This window comes from Hyperolius riggenbachi, chromosome 3 (assembly GCF_040937935.1).
Source record: "Hyperolius riggenbachi isolate aHypRig1 chromosome 3, aHypRig1.pri, whole genome shotgun sequence".
Lineage (NCBI taxonomy): Eukaryota > Metazoa > Chordata > Amphibia > Anura > Hyperoliidae > Hyperolius > Hyperolius riggenbachi.
Window position 1 is genome coordinate 515,751,744 of NC_090648.1, and position 16,796 is coordinate 515,768,539.

Here is a 16,796-nt window from a genome sequence, read left to right on the forward strand (position 1 = left end):
CTCCCACAGTGTGATGTCAGGGCCATGGTCCTGGCAATGTCCTGTCTGTGAACCTCATTGCATTGTGGGAAATAAGCTGTTTACAGCTGTTTTCAACTGCCAAAAAGGCAAGCAGCATCTCCTTCCACTGACTTCACCTGCCAGCAGTAAAAATGTCACCATGTGATCAATGTCAGAATGTAAATCAGGGAGAGAAAAGTTTTTACAATGAGCAAACACTGACTAAATCATTTATACATAATTATTGTAAAAATGAAGCACTTTTTTTTTATTACATAATTTTCACGAGCGTTCCTTTTCAGGACTTGTAAGCGTGAACGCGCAGAGTGCTCTGGACAACAGGAGCGCAATCAAGGAGGTGCACCACGGGGACAGAGCAAGAGCAGCATTGTACAACTCTACGATTCTCAGACGGTGAATGCCAATGACCATGCTTTCCTGAACGCTTGCCCAGAGAACTTCTATAAAGAGAATGAATCAATGTAGTACCTGTGTATCTTCTTCTGATCCCAGAAGCATTGACAGGTGGGTCACCATTCGTAGCAGGATAAAGGCAGGGGCCAGTATATCTCGGTCTGGAGCCACAGCTGGGCCTAGCCGGTCCGGATCCCCCAACACATGGCCGGTTTTTGTCTGATCAGCTTCGTTCCTGTGAAGAAATTGTCACAGTTACAGAATAAATGCATTTTATGTCCTGCCCCTACTTGGAACCCATGTTCACACCTCAGTGTTGTAGGCCAGGCACATTTAGAGGTGCACTCGCAAGTTCCTGCCTACTGCAGTTTGTGTGCATTGCATAGAGAGACATAACAGGAGAAACCCCAAGTGGAAGAGTACTGAAGAGTTATGTATGCTTCAAATAACCTCAAATGAGGCCCTGATCAATTATGCAGCATCCTTGCTTTACAGCCTTTTTCATATACACGAATGACAACGCCAGTATGTACAGTATATGCTGTCACACTGTGTTAGATTAATGAGAAACAAGCTATAGTCTGTGCCAGTGTCTTCTGTAGAGCTCAGTCTCAGACTTTCCCCACTCATTCTAGTTAGGCTTCGTTCACATTGGGTGCATTGAAAAACGCGTGGAAGCGCATGATATAAAACCAGGGCTGTGGAGTCGGTCCAAAAATCCACCGACTCCGACTCCTCAGTTTAGGATTCCACCGACTCCGACTCCTCGACTCCGACTCCTCTAATTTGCATATTACAATTTTTTTGATTAAAAGTATGTAACATGAAATTCGTCTCTTAACTGCCAAAGCTTAGGAATTTTACAAGACAACTGAAGTGAGAAGAATATGTAGACTACTATATTTATTCCCTTTAGACTAAAACTAGTCCTTGATAAGAGTACTTGTAAAAGGTACAAACCGGAACAAAGAACATCTATCAGGCCCTAGGCAATGTAAGTGTGGGTACATGTAAGAATGATGTGCAGGTACTCTGCAGGGGAATGAGGAGATTCTTCCTCTATTACACATTCTTCATGCACAATCTGAACAAGGTTTATGGGTGACAGACAACACCTCTGTGTTCAATGTGCACAGCATTCTCAGTGGATTCCCTGCAGCTCTGTGGAGAGTGCATATGTAGAGTATAGTACTACTGTGTAACAAAGTAAACCTGAGACAGATGAAATTAAAGTTTTATACATACTTGGGGCTTCCTCCAGCCGCCTTCAGGATAATCAGTCCCTCGTTGTCCTCCTCCACCACCTGGATCTTCTGCTATGAGTCCAGGTACTTGAGCCAGTCGGGGCGTAGTGCGCATGCACACACTCCGCCGACAGGAGCATACTGCACCTGTGCAGCACTATTGCGCAGGTGCAGAATGTTCCTGGCTGTGGGAGCGGCATGCGGCCGGACAGCGCTGACTGGCTGAATTACCAGGACTCATAGCAGAAGATCCGGGTGGTGGAGGACAGCGAGGGACTGATTAGCCTGAAGGGGGCTGGAGGAAGCCCCAGGTATGTATAAAACTTTACTTTTCATCCGTCTCAGTTACCCTTTAATTTGTAGTCACCAAACCAAATTTTAACAACATATCAAATGATTTGATTTCATCAGCAAAGGGAGTGCATACATTTGCATAAATCAGAATCAGTGCAGAATTATTTCCATCTCATTGACCATCTCTATTAGTGACACAGCTACACATCAGGCTTTATTCTTACAGCATAAATGTTATTTAGTATATATAAGAGATTCCTGTGTACATATCATATATACAGTCACAATCAGATATGTATATCTGACTTTAAAAATACGGGGACTGCTTTATTGAAGCAGCACAAGTAACTAATTTTGATTGGTTTCTTTCATTTTTGTGGACTAAGCACAGCTATTACTGTATATATACTGTATATATACATTATTTTTAATGACTATTATCTGAGAAATAGAACATTTTATCATATTTTCTATTTTGATTACAGTTACAAATTCATTAGGAGTCGGAGTCGGTGCATTTTTTCCCGACTCCGACTCCAGGCACCCAAAATTGCCCGACTCCACGACTCCGACTCCACAGCCCTGTATAAAACGCATGCGCTTTAGTGCGCATTTCAGTGCGTTGCGTTTTTTTAAAGCATGTTTTGCTTATTGTGGCAGTAGCAGTTGTCAACAAAGCTTTATTTTCATATGTAAATGTATTTTTTTCCAAATAGGGGAACAAATAGCATGAGCTTCTATGTGCTTCTACACGCTAAAAAAGTGCACCCATTCACTTGCATTGATGTGCGGTTTACAGTTCAAGAAACGCATGCAACACTACATTTTTGTAATGCAGCTCAGAGCAGCGCATAGATGTGAACCAGGCACATGACGTGGGAAAATCTATACCTTGCAGAACGCACAGGGCAATGCGCTGAGAAAAGCGAACAAAAACGTACCTAGGAGTTGATTCACTATTCACAGCAGTTATCACGCCATCTGCCACACAGAAAAGGTTACTCCGCGTAATAAGCATTGCGCGCTTCACGTGACACGTGCGCAAACCTCCGCTTATCACGCGGAGTAACCTTTTCCGCGCACAGAGGTTTGCGCGCGGAAGATGGCGTGATAACTGCTGTGATAGCCGTTATCACGCTTTAGTGAATCAACCCCCTAGTGTGATCGAGGCCTTAAACTGACTCAGTACATTTATACTTGCTTCTCTTTCCAAATGCTGATCCCATCTGTGAGCGATGAGTAGCAGAGGACGCTACTGCGGTGATATTGTGACAATATCAGCAGAATGGGTAGGATACATTGGCCTCAATTCACTAAGGGCAGTTCGGTAAAATGCCATATTCGGTATTTTACATTTTCCCCCCAAATTCCAAAGATTTTCTGCATGCGGTAGAAGTTTGGTAATTTACCGAACATACACGCTTCAATTCACTGAGGCCTGCTCTGTTGTCTCACCAGCTGTGGAGCAGGTCAGGCAGGAAGCTGGGAGTCTTCCCACACGTGGTGTGTATGAGTCGGAGGTGTTCTGTCCAGTGCCTCCCCGGCATCCCTTTAGATGTGCTGCAGCCACTAGAGGGAGCTCTTCTGTATGCCAGTATATATTTTATGCACATCAAAAGGGATACAGAAGATTCTTTTAAAATGTCTCCTTCTCCTGCTCTGCAGTTCTGAAGTCCCGCCCTCCAGTGTATCAGACCAAATGGGGTGAGAAGCAGGGCTGTGTGGCTCTCCCTATTGGCTGCTTGCTACGTCTGTCAATGTTACGGCATGGAGAGTAGGAGTTGCAGGCTGGTCAGAGCTGGAGATATATACCAAACACTTGATTTACCAATAACATTTCTTAAAGCACTTTACCGAAGCCAGTAATTTACCTCACTAGTCGGTAATTTAGGTGTGGTGAATTGGCTTTCGACAAGGTCATCGGTAAAATCAGCTGTTTTCTGCATTACTGAATGTGGTAACGCTTAGTGAATTAAGGCCATTGTAGGTTGGGGTAAAAGCGAAATGAGTAATGGAAGTATTAAGTATTGTTAATTAAAACTTTATTTTATGCTATCTGACACACACACAGTTACAAGCACACTACCAGATTTAAAAAGACAAAACAAAACAAAACTTACTGTTGCATCTGGAAACCAACAACGGGTGCGTGGTTCTGACCTCCTACTGCCAAACCGCAGTCCGTACAGCGACTCAATTCCATTGGCTGACCACACTGTTAGGGAAAATGACACCACCATTTCAAGACCCTTGTTTCATTGCAAAGTATAAAAATCTGGTTTTGTCTGTGCTTAAAGGACTAATGTAGGGGGGGGGGGGGGGGGGGGGGGGGGGGTGTCGGGGGAAAATGAGTTGAACTTACTGTGCCTGCGTTGCCGTGTCCTCGCTCCCACTGACGTCCCCAGGAGTGTATTGTGCAGGCCCCAGCATGGTCTGTGCCTGCGCAGTACGCGCATGGTGACATCAGCGGGATCGAGAACACGGCAACGCAGGCGCAGTGGTTTTCTGACCTTAAAGTCTGAAATTCCAGAAGTGAACTGAAGGCAGGGCCGGAGCATCGGTGCGGGGGACCATTAGAAGCGCCGGGTAAGTTCAGCTCATTTTCCCCCCGACCCCCTACAGTATCCCTTTAACCCTCCTGGCGGTTAATAAATTCTGCCAAATAGGCAGAAATACATCATTTATTTTTTTAGTTTTTTTTAGTTTCATGTAAAGCTACCAGAGTGGTAGCTACATGAAACACCACTAGAGGGCGCATGTGTCCCTCTAGTGCGATCGTCGCCGGCATCAATAGCAAACAGGCGAAAGCGTATATAACGCGTTCCCCTGTTTGGCTTTTCCGATCGGAATGACGTCATGGACGTCAGACGCCTCCGATCCAGCCCTTAGCGCTGCCCGAAAGTCATTGGTCCGGGCAGCCCAGGGTTCTGGCGGGGGGGCCCTCTTCTGCCGCTGCATGCGGGCGATCGCCGCAGAATGGCGGCGATCAAGCTGTATGCGCGGCTAGCAAAGTGCTAGCTGCGCGAACAGCACTTGAAATGGGGCGAATCGCCCCACCAGGGGCTGAGATATCCTCCTGCGCGGTATAGCCCGAGCTCAGCTCAGGCTTACAGCCAGAAAGGTTAAAGTAAGCATGAGAGAGTTTTTTTGTTTTAAAGTGGATCCGAGATAAACGTTTACTCATTGCATAATTGTGTCCCTTTATATAGTTTATAAGGCATTCCTCAAGACAAATACTTTTTTTTGTTTTGTTTTAATACTCTAATTCCCTATAAGCTAAACAAGCCTTGCCCACAGCTTCTCCAGAAAGTCTTGGCACTCTGAGAGGTTACTAGCCAGAGATTTCAGAGGCAGAGGGGAGGAGGGTGAAGGGTGAAGATACAGAGCAGCTTGCCTGTGTGTAATGACAAGCAGAACATGGCTGCTCTCATTGTATAACATGCAGAAATAATCATATTCTGTTGAAGCTGTTTGCAGCTAGATTTGCTGGGTTAACTATCTAAACTTTAGATAACATATATAGACAAGTTACTTGTTATAGTTGGTTTTTCATCTTGGATCCACTTTAAATCACATTTTAGATAATATTTAAAGCAAACTTTAAGTGAACAAAACCCCCCAAAATGTATAATGAATTGTATGTGTAGTACGGATAATGAATAGAACATTGTGGTTGAACTCGATGAACGTATGTCTTTTTTTCAACCCAAATAACTATGTAACATTAGCAGCAAAGAAAAGAGTCTTTATTTTCAGTTATATAGCCTTTGTTTATAACATTGCATCATTCTGTCATATTTTCAGTTTACAAACCACATTCTATTGTAAACTATGAAACAGAGCAGAGCTACTGACTTTTTGCATTTTCCTGCAGTAAAACCTTATCAGAAGCTGTCTCTCACTGTTTCTGGACAGAGAAGCTCTTTTGCATAGATAGCAACTGGAGTTTCTTAACTCTTCCTGTACTGGAAACAATATTAGACTTCTGTCTCTGCTCCTAATGTTTTATTTCTTAGCTGCACTACATATATAATTCATTATATCCTAAGTTTATTTTGGCTTCAGGTTTGCTTTCAAAGAACCTAAGGCAGCAGGAAAAAAAGTTAGATACTGACTTAGGAAAAGAGAAGCTTCTAGATCACAGGTGTGGAACTCCAGGCCTGGAGGGCCGGATCCATGCCAGTATTTAGGATGGACTGAGGAAGAGAGGAATGTGTTGGACCTGATGGTCCACGCCTTTCCTGATTCAGACCTATCAATTACACTGAGCTGTGTCACAAATGTGTGAGGACCTCGGCCCTCGTAGGACCGGTTTGACATCCCTGCTCTAGATAGTCCAGAGGCTTCACCAACCTCCCTGCCCCCACCCCTGCCTCTGTGTAGGAGCACCTGCGCAGAGAGCCATGGCCACACCTTCATGCTTTGCATGCGTGGCTGTGCTCACACAGGCGCAGTACGGCCACACACAAAGGGCTGCAGAATAATGGCCGGTGGGGTCGAGGAGGAAGTGGGAAGCCTCTGAAGGAAGTATCTAACTTTGTTTTTCTGCCGCCTCGGGTTTGCACTAAGATCTCCAGACACCTCCCGGCTCCATATGTTGCCGGGCTTTCAATGGGGTACATAAGCTTATCGGAATCAATCTATTTCAGCGAATTCAGGGATTAACTCTTAGACTGCCGCCGCCATCTATAGGTGTTCTATGTTTCCCCATCCATGTGCCACGGACGTCTAAACGATTTGTAACTACTTCACCCCAAGGCGGGTTTTTACCCTAACGGATAAGAGCGATTTTCACCTTTCATTGCTCATCTCTTTCATTTGCCAATAGCTTAATCACTACTAATCACAATGAAATGATCTAGATCTTGTTTTTTTCACCACCAATTGGGCTTTTTGGGGTTGATATTTGTTTTCAGTAATTCCTTTATTTTCTATGCATTTCAAAGGGAAAAACAAGGGAAAAAAAATACACTATTTCTCCAATTTCATTCCCTATAATTTTAATATAAACACTGCTATTATACATAAAACCCACACATTGTATCTGCCTATTTGTCCTGGTTATCACAAGATTTTAATTATGTCCCTAGTACAAAGTATGCTGACAATATATTATTAGTAAATAAAGGTGTATTTTTTCTATGTTTTTTTTTTTCCACTAATCTCACGCGCACGGGAACGCACATGGAACGCGCACAGCGGCAGCAGCACTGTCTGACTTATAAAAACGTCTTGGAGCCATTAAGAGGCTCTAGCAGGACGTTTTTATAAGTTAGCTTGTCATTAAGTGGTTAATACAAAACTACTTCTGCCTGCAGCGGCCGTTCTCTGTCCCCCCATATTCCTCTGCCACGGAGATCTGAAGCCTCGTACAGACGCTTGATTAAAGGCGACTGAGGCGGCTGATAACGCCACCCTCAGCCGACAATCAGGCATTTGTACAGAGACCCCCGGACCATCTGTCTGTGCAGCTCGATAGAGCGATGTCACCCAAAGGGAATGACTCTGATCCCCGACAGGCAACATCCATCAAAGGGGTTTAGTGCAAACTTTAGACTCAGTGCAACTTTCTACTTTACTTGAAATATGCAAATAATTCTAAGTTGATGCAGAACTATGCAAATGTTACAGCAAATCTGTGCAGGTGGAATATGGACCAGTGAAACGCTTTCACTGCAAGATCTGATTAGTCCATTTTTGCAAAACATGTTCATAATAATTAGCATAATTCTTAAACATCTAAAAAGTATTTGCACCTCAATAACAATCCTACTGACTGCTGTGGTCTTTGGTAGGTGCAGGTTTGGGCGAGACATTTAATAAACACAACGCAAGCATAGATTGCACCGGCGTGTAGCTTTTGTAAAGAGTAGCTGGCATTCTAATGCTGGGAATACACAGCTCGTTTCTGCCGCTCGAGTCTCCCGTTCGATCGGTTCGCCGCTGGATTCCGCAGGCGATTTTCTTATCATCCGCTCGTTTTTCATATCTTTTTCCATTTACTACTATCAAAAATCGATGGTGAAACGATCGGGCGGGAGATCGGACATGTCAGAAATTATCTATCGAGCCGTCTAAATGTCTCAAAAACGAAGCGTGTATTCCCAGCATAAGGGATAAAAAGATACTCATATATCAATAAGCCTAAATAAGGGTTTTAGATAAGCAACGGTAATATTTGAAAAGCATTTATATAAAAATATTGAGGACCTCTAACAAATATATCTATACTGTTTGTCACAAAGTACTTGAGATGATTTTATTCACTACAGGGGGCCAACACCATCCTTCATAAAGGCAGCACGGTGGCCTAGTGGTTAGTGTTCTCGCCTTGCAGCGCTGGATCCCAGGTTCTAATCCTAGCCAGGGCACTATCGGCACAGAGTTTGTATGTTCTCCCCGTGTCTGCGTGGGTTTCCTCCGGACACTCCAGTTTCCTCCCACATCCCCAAAACATACAGATAGGTTAATTGGCTTCCCCCCTAAAATTGTCCCTAGACTACGATACATACACTACACGATATAGACATATGACTATGGTAGGGACTAGATTGTGAGCTCCTCTGAGGGACAGTTAGTAATAAGACAATATACTCTGTACAGCGCTGCGGAATATGTCGGCGCTATATAAATACTAAATAATAATAATAATGGGGTTCATGCTTACCTCTCCGACAGCACAATAGTGGCCATTGGGACATGCTGCAGAGAGAGAAAGTAACAGGTTTATAAAACATTAAACAATTGTGACATTTGTGTTCTAACATTCAGCTGGTGTATCCAGGGCCGGATTTAGGCCATGGCCTAGGGCACCACAGGAGCAAGGGCACCAAAGCAGCAGGCTAAACTGGTGCAGCATCTGCAAGCTTGCAAGTGCTGCAATGCAGGGAGATCAGGAGAGCGCCTGACTGCAGTACTCTGATGGCAGCCACCTGTGTAGCGGCCATCTTGCTCTCTGTGCATTGTAACGACTATGGACTTGGGCAGCATTGGAGACGGAAAGGAAGAGGAAGCTTCTGCACTGGAGATGAGTGGAGACATGAGTGACACTGATGGCTGCTGCAGTGTGAAGTTGAGCTGAAGGGCGGAGGGGGGGGAGGGATTAAGGGAGTCATCTAGCTACCTATACAGGAGGGAAGGGGGAGGGGTCATCTAGCTACCTATACAGGAGGGAAGGGGGAGGTGTCATCTAGCTACCTATACTGGAGGGAAGGGGGGAGGAGTCATCTGGCTACCTATACTAGAGGGAAGGGGGAGGAGTCATCTGGCTACATATACTAGAGGGAAGGGGGAGGAGTCATCTGACTTCCTATAGTGAAGGGGGGCGGCTGGTGACAATGGCCTTGGGCGGTAACGGGTACAAATCCGGCCCTGGGTGTGTCTAGAGTTCCCCGGGCAGATCCTAAATGCAGAACGTTATTTCTGAATGAGATTTTATGACGTGAAGTTACCCAGCACTTGCATTTGATTTCATGTGTGTTTGCTTTGAAATCCAAATGCATCCTGCTCTGTTTCCCTTTTTGTTTTAAAGTGGACCTGAACTCTTGCTCAGGACAGAAGGCAAACGGAGAGAAATGCACCCTGTGTGTATTTAGAGAGTTTATCCTGTCTGATAACCCCCCTCATCTATAACTAATCACTAGTGTAATTTGATCTCTCCCCTGTGTCAGCTGGCTGCCTCAGCAGATCAGCTATTTGTAAACACAGGATGTTAACCCTTTGTCTGCTTCCATGAAAGCAGGAAGTGGACACACTGCAGTTTTATTGCCAAATTTGTCTCAGCTGTAACAAAGAAATGTTTTTCTGTAACGGTTGTTATGCTGTTGCTTATCTTTTAAAGAAGAGGAGGTTCTGTGTTCAGTTCAGCTTTAAATATCACCAAGAAGCAGCCACCGGTTAGATACGTAGAGGGCGCACTTGTCCTGTGCAGACTGGCCGCGACTGGAGGAAGTGCCGGGACCAGAACAGAAGACGACTGAGGACAGCGGTGTGTGAGCGATCTGTGCGCGTGGGGCTGGAGGCAGCCCCAGGTATGTATACAACTTTTAATTACTTTCAGCTCTGGTTTCCTTTAAAAAGAAACCAGAGAGGAAGCACCCTCATGTATTTTACCATATATATATCAGTGGGAACATTAGAGAAAACACCTACCCTGCTCTCTGTTTCATTCTTCACTGCTCAGCCTGCTTGTTATCAGCCCTGATAAAATCCCTGACAGAGCAGTCAGTCTGGCTTTGCTCAGGAATCATTATAGCTGAGTCTGTCATCTCTGATGTCTTTTCAAGCCCAAGCCGGCCCCCTACTGGCTTTGCTATAATGACTCAGCTATAAAGATTCCTGAGCAAAGCCAGACTGAATGCTCAGTCGGGGATTTTATCAGGGCTGATAACAAGCAGGCTGAGCAGTGAAGGATGAAACAGAGAGCAGGGTAGGTGTTTAATCTTCCCACTGATATATATGTTAACATACATGAGGGTGCTTCATCTCTGGTTCCCTTTAAGCCCCTCTTGATTTGGGTTCTCCGGTGCTGGGAATCCTTATTCTGGTGGAGTGTGACTAAAATTTCCTGAAGGGTGTGTAACAGTGTGAAGGAATGCTCTGAATCTTGTGCTAGGGCTTATTTACAGGGGATGTCTTATATTTCTATGGACACACAAGTTCCTGAGTTGTGAGTTATCCTGCCTTCCCCACTGAGCCGCCTCTTCCTCCACTGGATCCACCTCTTGTGGTCCCCTGTGTCCCCCTTGTACCTTCAGTGTCCTCCTGATGCCCCCCTCTGAACCCGTGTCCTCCTCTATCCCCTAAACTCCTGTGTTCCATGTACCCCTATGTCCTCCTGGTGTCCCTCAATGTCCCCCTGCATCCTCTGCTTACCCCTAGCTCCATGTTGTGCTGTCCCCGTGTCCTGCAATGTCCCCCTAATCCTCCTCTTCCCCCCAGCTCCATGCTGCTGTGTCCCCGATCTTTAGCCTACAGGGAAGAAGTACGGCAACTTGTGTTTCTACTGGAGCCGATGATCTTGTAGGCGGGACCATGGCTCAGTTGTTGGGCCGATCACTGCACTCGCTGAATAGCAGTGAGCGCAGTGATTGGCCCAATGATGGAGCCTTGGTCCTGCCCGTGAGACCATCAACTCCAGTAGAAACACAAGTTGCCGTACTTTTTCCCCTTACTGGAGCTAGGGCTTATTTTCGGGGTAGGGCTTATATTTCAAGCATGCTCGAAAATTCTGCAAGGGCTTAATTTCAGTGGATGTCTTAATTCCAGGGAAAGAGGGGGTAATTACACAGTACTTGAAAAGAAGCATTGAATAGAATGTACTTACTATACCAACGCACTTGGTCTCTCATCGCTGCTCTAGCTTGGACGAACATGTCCTCTGGCATGGTTGGCAAAAAGGAATGCTTCAAGCAAGAAAAGAAAATACACTTTATTTCTGAAAGGACCTTAAAGGAATACTATCGATACCCAAGTGTTCTAAAATGACAGTGTGTAAATAATGTCTCAGTAGCTGTGTAAACATTTTCCTACTTTTCATGTTACATATCAGAGGCAAAAGCTGTAATTTATTGAGGGTAGGATTTAGCTATATTGGGACAAATCAATTGCAGAAGGGGTGTCTGCTTCAATGCAGAGCCAGAGTTGCATATCAGACTACAGAAAGCAAATATCAAACATATCAAACTCTGAAAGCAAAAACAGTATGAAAAGCTGTGACAATTAGTTACATTTCCTCTGCTCTCTTCAGACAGGTCAGTCAGAAACACAGGACACAGGAGCTGCAGCTGTTGGGAGCTCTCTTCTCTGTCACACACAGAGTTACACATAGTTAACTGATCAAGTGTGAGGGGAATTTCCCCTCTCCTCATGGCTCAGTCAGCCGTCAGTTTTGGCGTCAGAAAAGTTTGAAAGTATTTTGCTAACAGTAAACAAAGAAGTTGCTACTAAAATGTATACACCAGTACTTAGCAGCACTTCCCAAACAATTCCTGTGTCAATTGAAAAAAATATGTGAATCGATAGTATTCCTTTAAAAGGGCAAAAGTCACTTAAAGAGAGTCTGAAGCGAGAATAAATCTCGCTTCAGACCTCATAGATAGCAGGAGCATGTGTGCCCCTGCTAAAACGCCGCTATCCCGCGGCTTAACGGGGGTCCCTTCACCCCCAAATCCCCTCCGTGCAGTCGGGGAGCGCTTCCGTATTGGGGCAGGGCTAACTGCCGCAGCCCTGCCCCATGCTCGTCTGTCAGACGCGTACCTCCGCCTCTCCCCCGCCCCTCTCAGTCTACCTTCACTGAGAGGGTCGGGGGAGAGGCGGCGATGCGCGTCTGATAGACGCGCTGTGAGGCAGGGCTGCAGCCGTTAGCCCTGCCTCCAGGAAGAGAAAATTTACGACCAAGTTTACAACCAAGTTTTGCGGGGGTGGGTTTGGGGGTGAAGGGACCCCCGTTTAGCTGCGGGATAGTGGCGTTTTAGCAGGGGCACAGATGCCCCTGCTAACTATGAGCTCTGAAGCGAGATTTATTCTCGCTTCAGAGTCTCTTTAAATAAATCCTGTTACTGTACATCACCACGGATAAGACTCCTCGTGGACAGAACACTGAGCTAACTCATGCCAGTTTGCTATCATATACATTTTTAAAAAATGGAGATTGACCAATGGCTTCATGTCTCAGATGAATTCCGGTCACGTGATCCTATCTAGTAGCAGCGCTGTCAGACATCCACCCGTCTCTGGAAGGGCTTTGCTAGGAGTCATTTAGATGCACATCAAGATTCGTCAAAGCACAGAAGAGAAACCCCAAACCAGTGTGAGGGGCACAACAAGTCAATGAAAACAATCATAAAATGTATACGACAGTAACCACAACAACCGCAGACAGCCAACCTCACCAGCATCCTTGCAGGGAAGAAGGCCAGATTCTTCAGGGGTGATAAAAGGTGACTGTTCCCAGACACTAGAATGGCGCCCATGTGCATGGCCAAGCCTAGGATGGTGACATGTGAACTTCTCATGCCGGGAACCACACGAAGGACCGGCCTGATGTTGTTCAGCAGCGAGTCCACAAACCGGTTCACATGAGCGTCACGGAAAACCCGGACATTCTTCAAAAAGGCTTTTATGGCCTCCTGTTCCTGCATCGGACAGAATAGAGAAGATATCATTACAGCGTAACTCAGAGTGATATTAAATATAAAGATCAGAGAAGAGGAGAGATCGAACCTTTACTTCAATCACCTCCTTTATCAGCAAAAAGTCTGGGAGTTCCCCTTTAATAACAAGAAATGTGCAAATTACGGTTTATACTCTTATGGACAGGAATAGCAGTATGTATCATCTCCACGCGTCTAATGACGTGGATGACCACTTGGCACCAGTGAGTGTGGATAATGTGCTCTTATCTAAAAGAACAGTGCTTCTAACTACAAAATCCCAATAATGGAAAAAAAGCAGTGAACAGGCCCAGTCTTCCCATGATGCCAATTGAGGCAACTTCCTCAGGCGGCAGAAGTCTGGGGGCGGCACCAGGCAGAAACAGGAAGTGAAGAAGAGAGTGCCTGGCCAACCTATACTGGGGAACTGTACCTGGCTAACCTGTACTGTGGGCACCTGTACCTGGCTAACCTATACTTGGGGCAACTGTACCTGGCTAACCTGTACTAGGGGCAACTGTACCTGGCCAACCTATACTGGGGGCAACTGTACCTGGCCAACCTATACTGGGGGCAACTGTACCTGGCCAACCTATACTAGGTGCAACTGTACCTGGCTACCTATACTGGGGGCAACTGTACCTGGCTAACCTATACTGGGGGCAACTGTACCTGGCCAACCTATACTGGGGGCAACTGTACCTGACTACCTATACTGGGGGCAACTGTACCTGGCTACCTATACTGGGGGAACTGTACCTGGATAACCTATACTGGGGGCAACTGCATCTGGCCAACCTGTACTGGGACAACTGTACCTGGCTACCTATACTGGGGGCACTGTACCTGGCTAACCTATACTGGGGGCAACTGTACCTGGCTATCCTATACTGGGGGAAACTGTACCTGGCTAACCTATACTGGGGGAACTGTACCTGGCTAACCTATACTGGGGGCAACTGTACCTGGCTACCTATACTGGGGGAACTGTACCTGGATAACCTATACTGGGGGCAACTGTACCTGGCTACCTATACTGGGGGAACTGTACCTGGATAACCTATACTGGGGGCAACTGCATCTGGCCAACCTGTACTGGGACAACTGTACCTGGCTATCCTATACTGGGGGAAACTGTACCTGGCTATCCTATACTGGGGGCAACTGTACCTGGCTATCCTATACTGGGGGAAACTGTACCTGGCTAACCTATACTGGGGGAACTGTACCTGGCTAACCTATACTGGGTGCAACTGTACCTGGCTAACCTATACTGGGGGAACTGTACCTGGCTACCTATACTGGGGGCAACTGTACCTGGCTACCTATACTGGGGGAACTGTACCTGGATAACCTATACTGGGGGCAACTGCATCTGGCCAACCTGTACTGGGACAACTGTACCTGGCTATCCTATACTGGGGGCAACTGTACCTGGCTACCAACCTATACTGGGGGCACCTGTACCTGGCTATCCTATACTGGGGGAAACTGTACCTGGCTATCCTATACTGGGGGAAACTGTACCTGGCTATCCTATACTGGGGGCAACTGTACCTGGCTATCCTATACTGGGGACAACTGTACCTGGCTATCCTATACTGGGGGAAACTGTACCTGGCTATCCTATACTGGGGGCAACTGTACCTGGCTATCCTATACTGGGGACAACTGTACCTGGCTATCCTATACTGGGGGAAACTGTACCTGGCTACCAACACTAGAGGCTCCTAAACTGGCTACCTACCTATACTGAGGGTGTTTTCTTGGGGGGCTCACCACAGCTATAATGTGCGGTGCAGAATGTCAGATGCTGTGCGATTATTCCAATTTGGGGGGGTTCCTCACAAGTTTGCCTCAGGCAGAAAGAGTCTAGTTTCGGCGGCCCTGGCAGTGAAGTATAGCCACGTTGTATTTGAGCTGGTAATGTTTAGGGGCGTAACCAGAGGGGAGCAGAACCTGCGATCACAGGGAGGCCCTCCTAACCTTCCCTTCCTCCTATACAGGGGCCTGTACTTCAGAGATCAGGTGTTTTTGTGGCTGCACTTGTTATGGGTGTGAAGATCACAATGGCCACACTTGTTTTATGCCCCTTGTGAGATGGGCCCCCAGGCTGTGCAGGGCAGAAAAAGGGAGGCATGGGGCCCCATGGATTGTAGTTACGCCACTGGCTAACTCTTGAAGCATTACAGCCATCAGATCTTGCGGAAGTACCCCGTACATAAAAGCAGTACTCGAGTATCAACCAATCCAAGTATAGGCCGCCCCCCAAATTGTACTTACAAAAAAACTGAAAAGAGTAATAACTAAAAAAATGATTGACTCGAGTATAAGCCGCTATAAGCCGATAAGTAGGAAGTGCAGCCGCTGCTGGAGAGTTTCAAAAGTCAAAACCTCAGATTTTGCAATAAAATCTTTTACAACTAACGCAGCTAGTCAACTTGGCAAGAAATAGTCGCAATGTCTCTGTCCGCCTCTCTGCACCACACAAGAGACTGAAGGTTACATTGGGTAGTGAAGGTAAGTTGAACCTTTGCAGAGCTATAGTCTACCAGTTGTGTACGCCTACCTTTTCTGCACTCTGCCCTGTGCCAAACCCCCCCCCCCCCCCCCCCAGCGGAGCCCACCCCCATTATTTTTTTTTAAACAAAACATTTAAGACTACTGTTGAAAATATATATAATTCTATGTTGACAGTCTGTATAATAATTTCAACACTTATCACATACTTAAAATTGTCACCATTTCATACCCTCAACCACAGATTTGTATTGTGGTATTGCAGCCTTCACAGTGGGGCTATGATATATTTTACAGATAAACAGCTGTAGCAATCGGACTACTTACAGGCGCCATTCCCTGCTGTGCGGTACGCCGCTTTCCATAGTGATCGGTTATCTCTCGGAAAATGGCGAGGAGCAGATGTACGGCCAGTGCCTGATCCCGACTTCCACATTCCTGGGTAAAGGAGAATGAGATAGTCTACTTTGTGAAAGTGATACACAATTCTGGCTTTAACCTCCCTATCTGGTGGCATGGATGAGGCCGACTCGTGCAGGAAAAATAGCTAAATACGGTATGGATGAGGCCGACTCGTCCAGGAAAAATAGCTACATACGGTATGGATGAGGCCGACTCGTCCAGGAAAAATAGCTAAATACGGTATATAGTTGAGCCAGACTCATCCAGTATTTCTAAGGCGGAGTTCTGTTTTTTCGCATGCGTTTCTGCATTAAAATTCCCGTTCCTATGCAAATTTTTGCATTCCCTGGAAACATGAAAGAGAAAATTCACGAACGCAAATTTTAATGCGAAAAAACATGCAAAAAAAAAAAATTCACATTTTCTGCCAAAAAGCTGAAGAGAGGGGAAATTGCAGCCTGGCAGAAAAGAGAATTAAACAATTTTTTTAAACAAAATTTTGTGTTTGAAACTTTCATTACACTTAAAATGCACACTAGACCCTTGCTTGACACTTAAGGTTAAGAAACACAAAAACGTCAGTAGCAATCAGGTAAAACCATTCACAGTCATAGACAACACAAAAAACTTTTTAATGTTCAAAGAGGCACTGATTTAGCACACCAGTGGAATTACAGTTGGCTTATATGTAATATATGGAGGCCTTTAATGCAGAAAGGTCAGTTTTTAGAAATACATTTTTGAGCTCACATTTTGCCACCCTGACACA

The 16,796-nt window shown here is 45.7% G+C and overlaps 1 protein-coding gene across 1 annotated transcript in view; it reads right to left on the reverse strand.

The window, feature by feature from the left end:
• LOC137564492 (E3 ubiquitin-protein ligase RNF213-like) overlaps positions 1–16,796 on the reverse strand; it is a 299,702-nt gene that overhangs the window by 62,940 nt on the left and 219,966 nt on the right. The window contains 6 exon segments of the mRNA XM_068278410.1: positions 490–649; positions 4,073–4,167; positions 8,620–8,654; positions 11,278–11,356; positions 12,845–13,087; positions 15,953–16,063. Of these exon segments, the coding sequence (XP_068134511.1) occupies positions 490–649; positions 4,073–4,167; positions 8,620–8,654; positions 11,278–11,356; positions 12,845–13,087; positions 15,953–16,063 (723 nt within the window).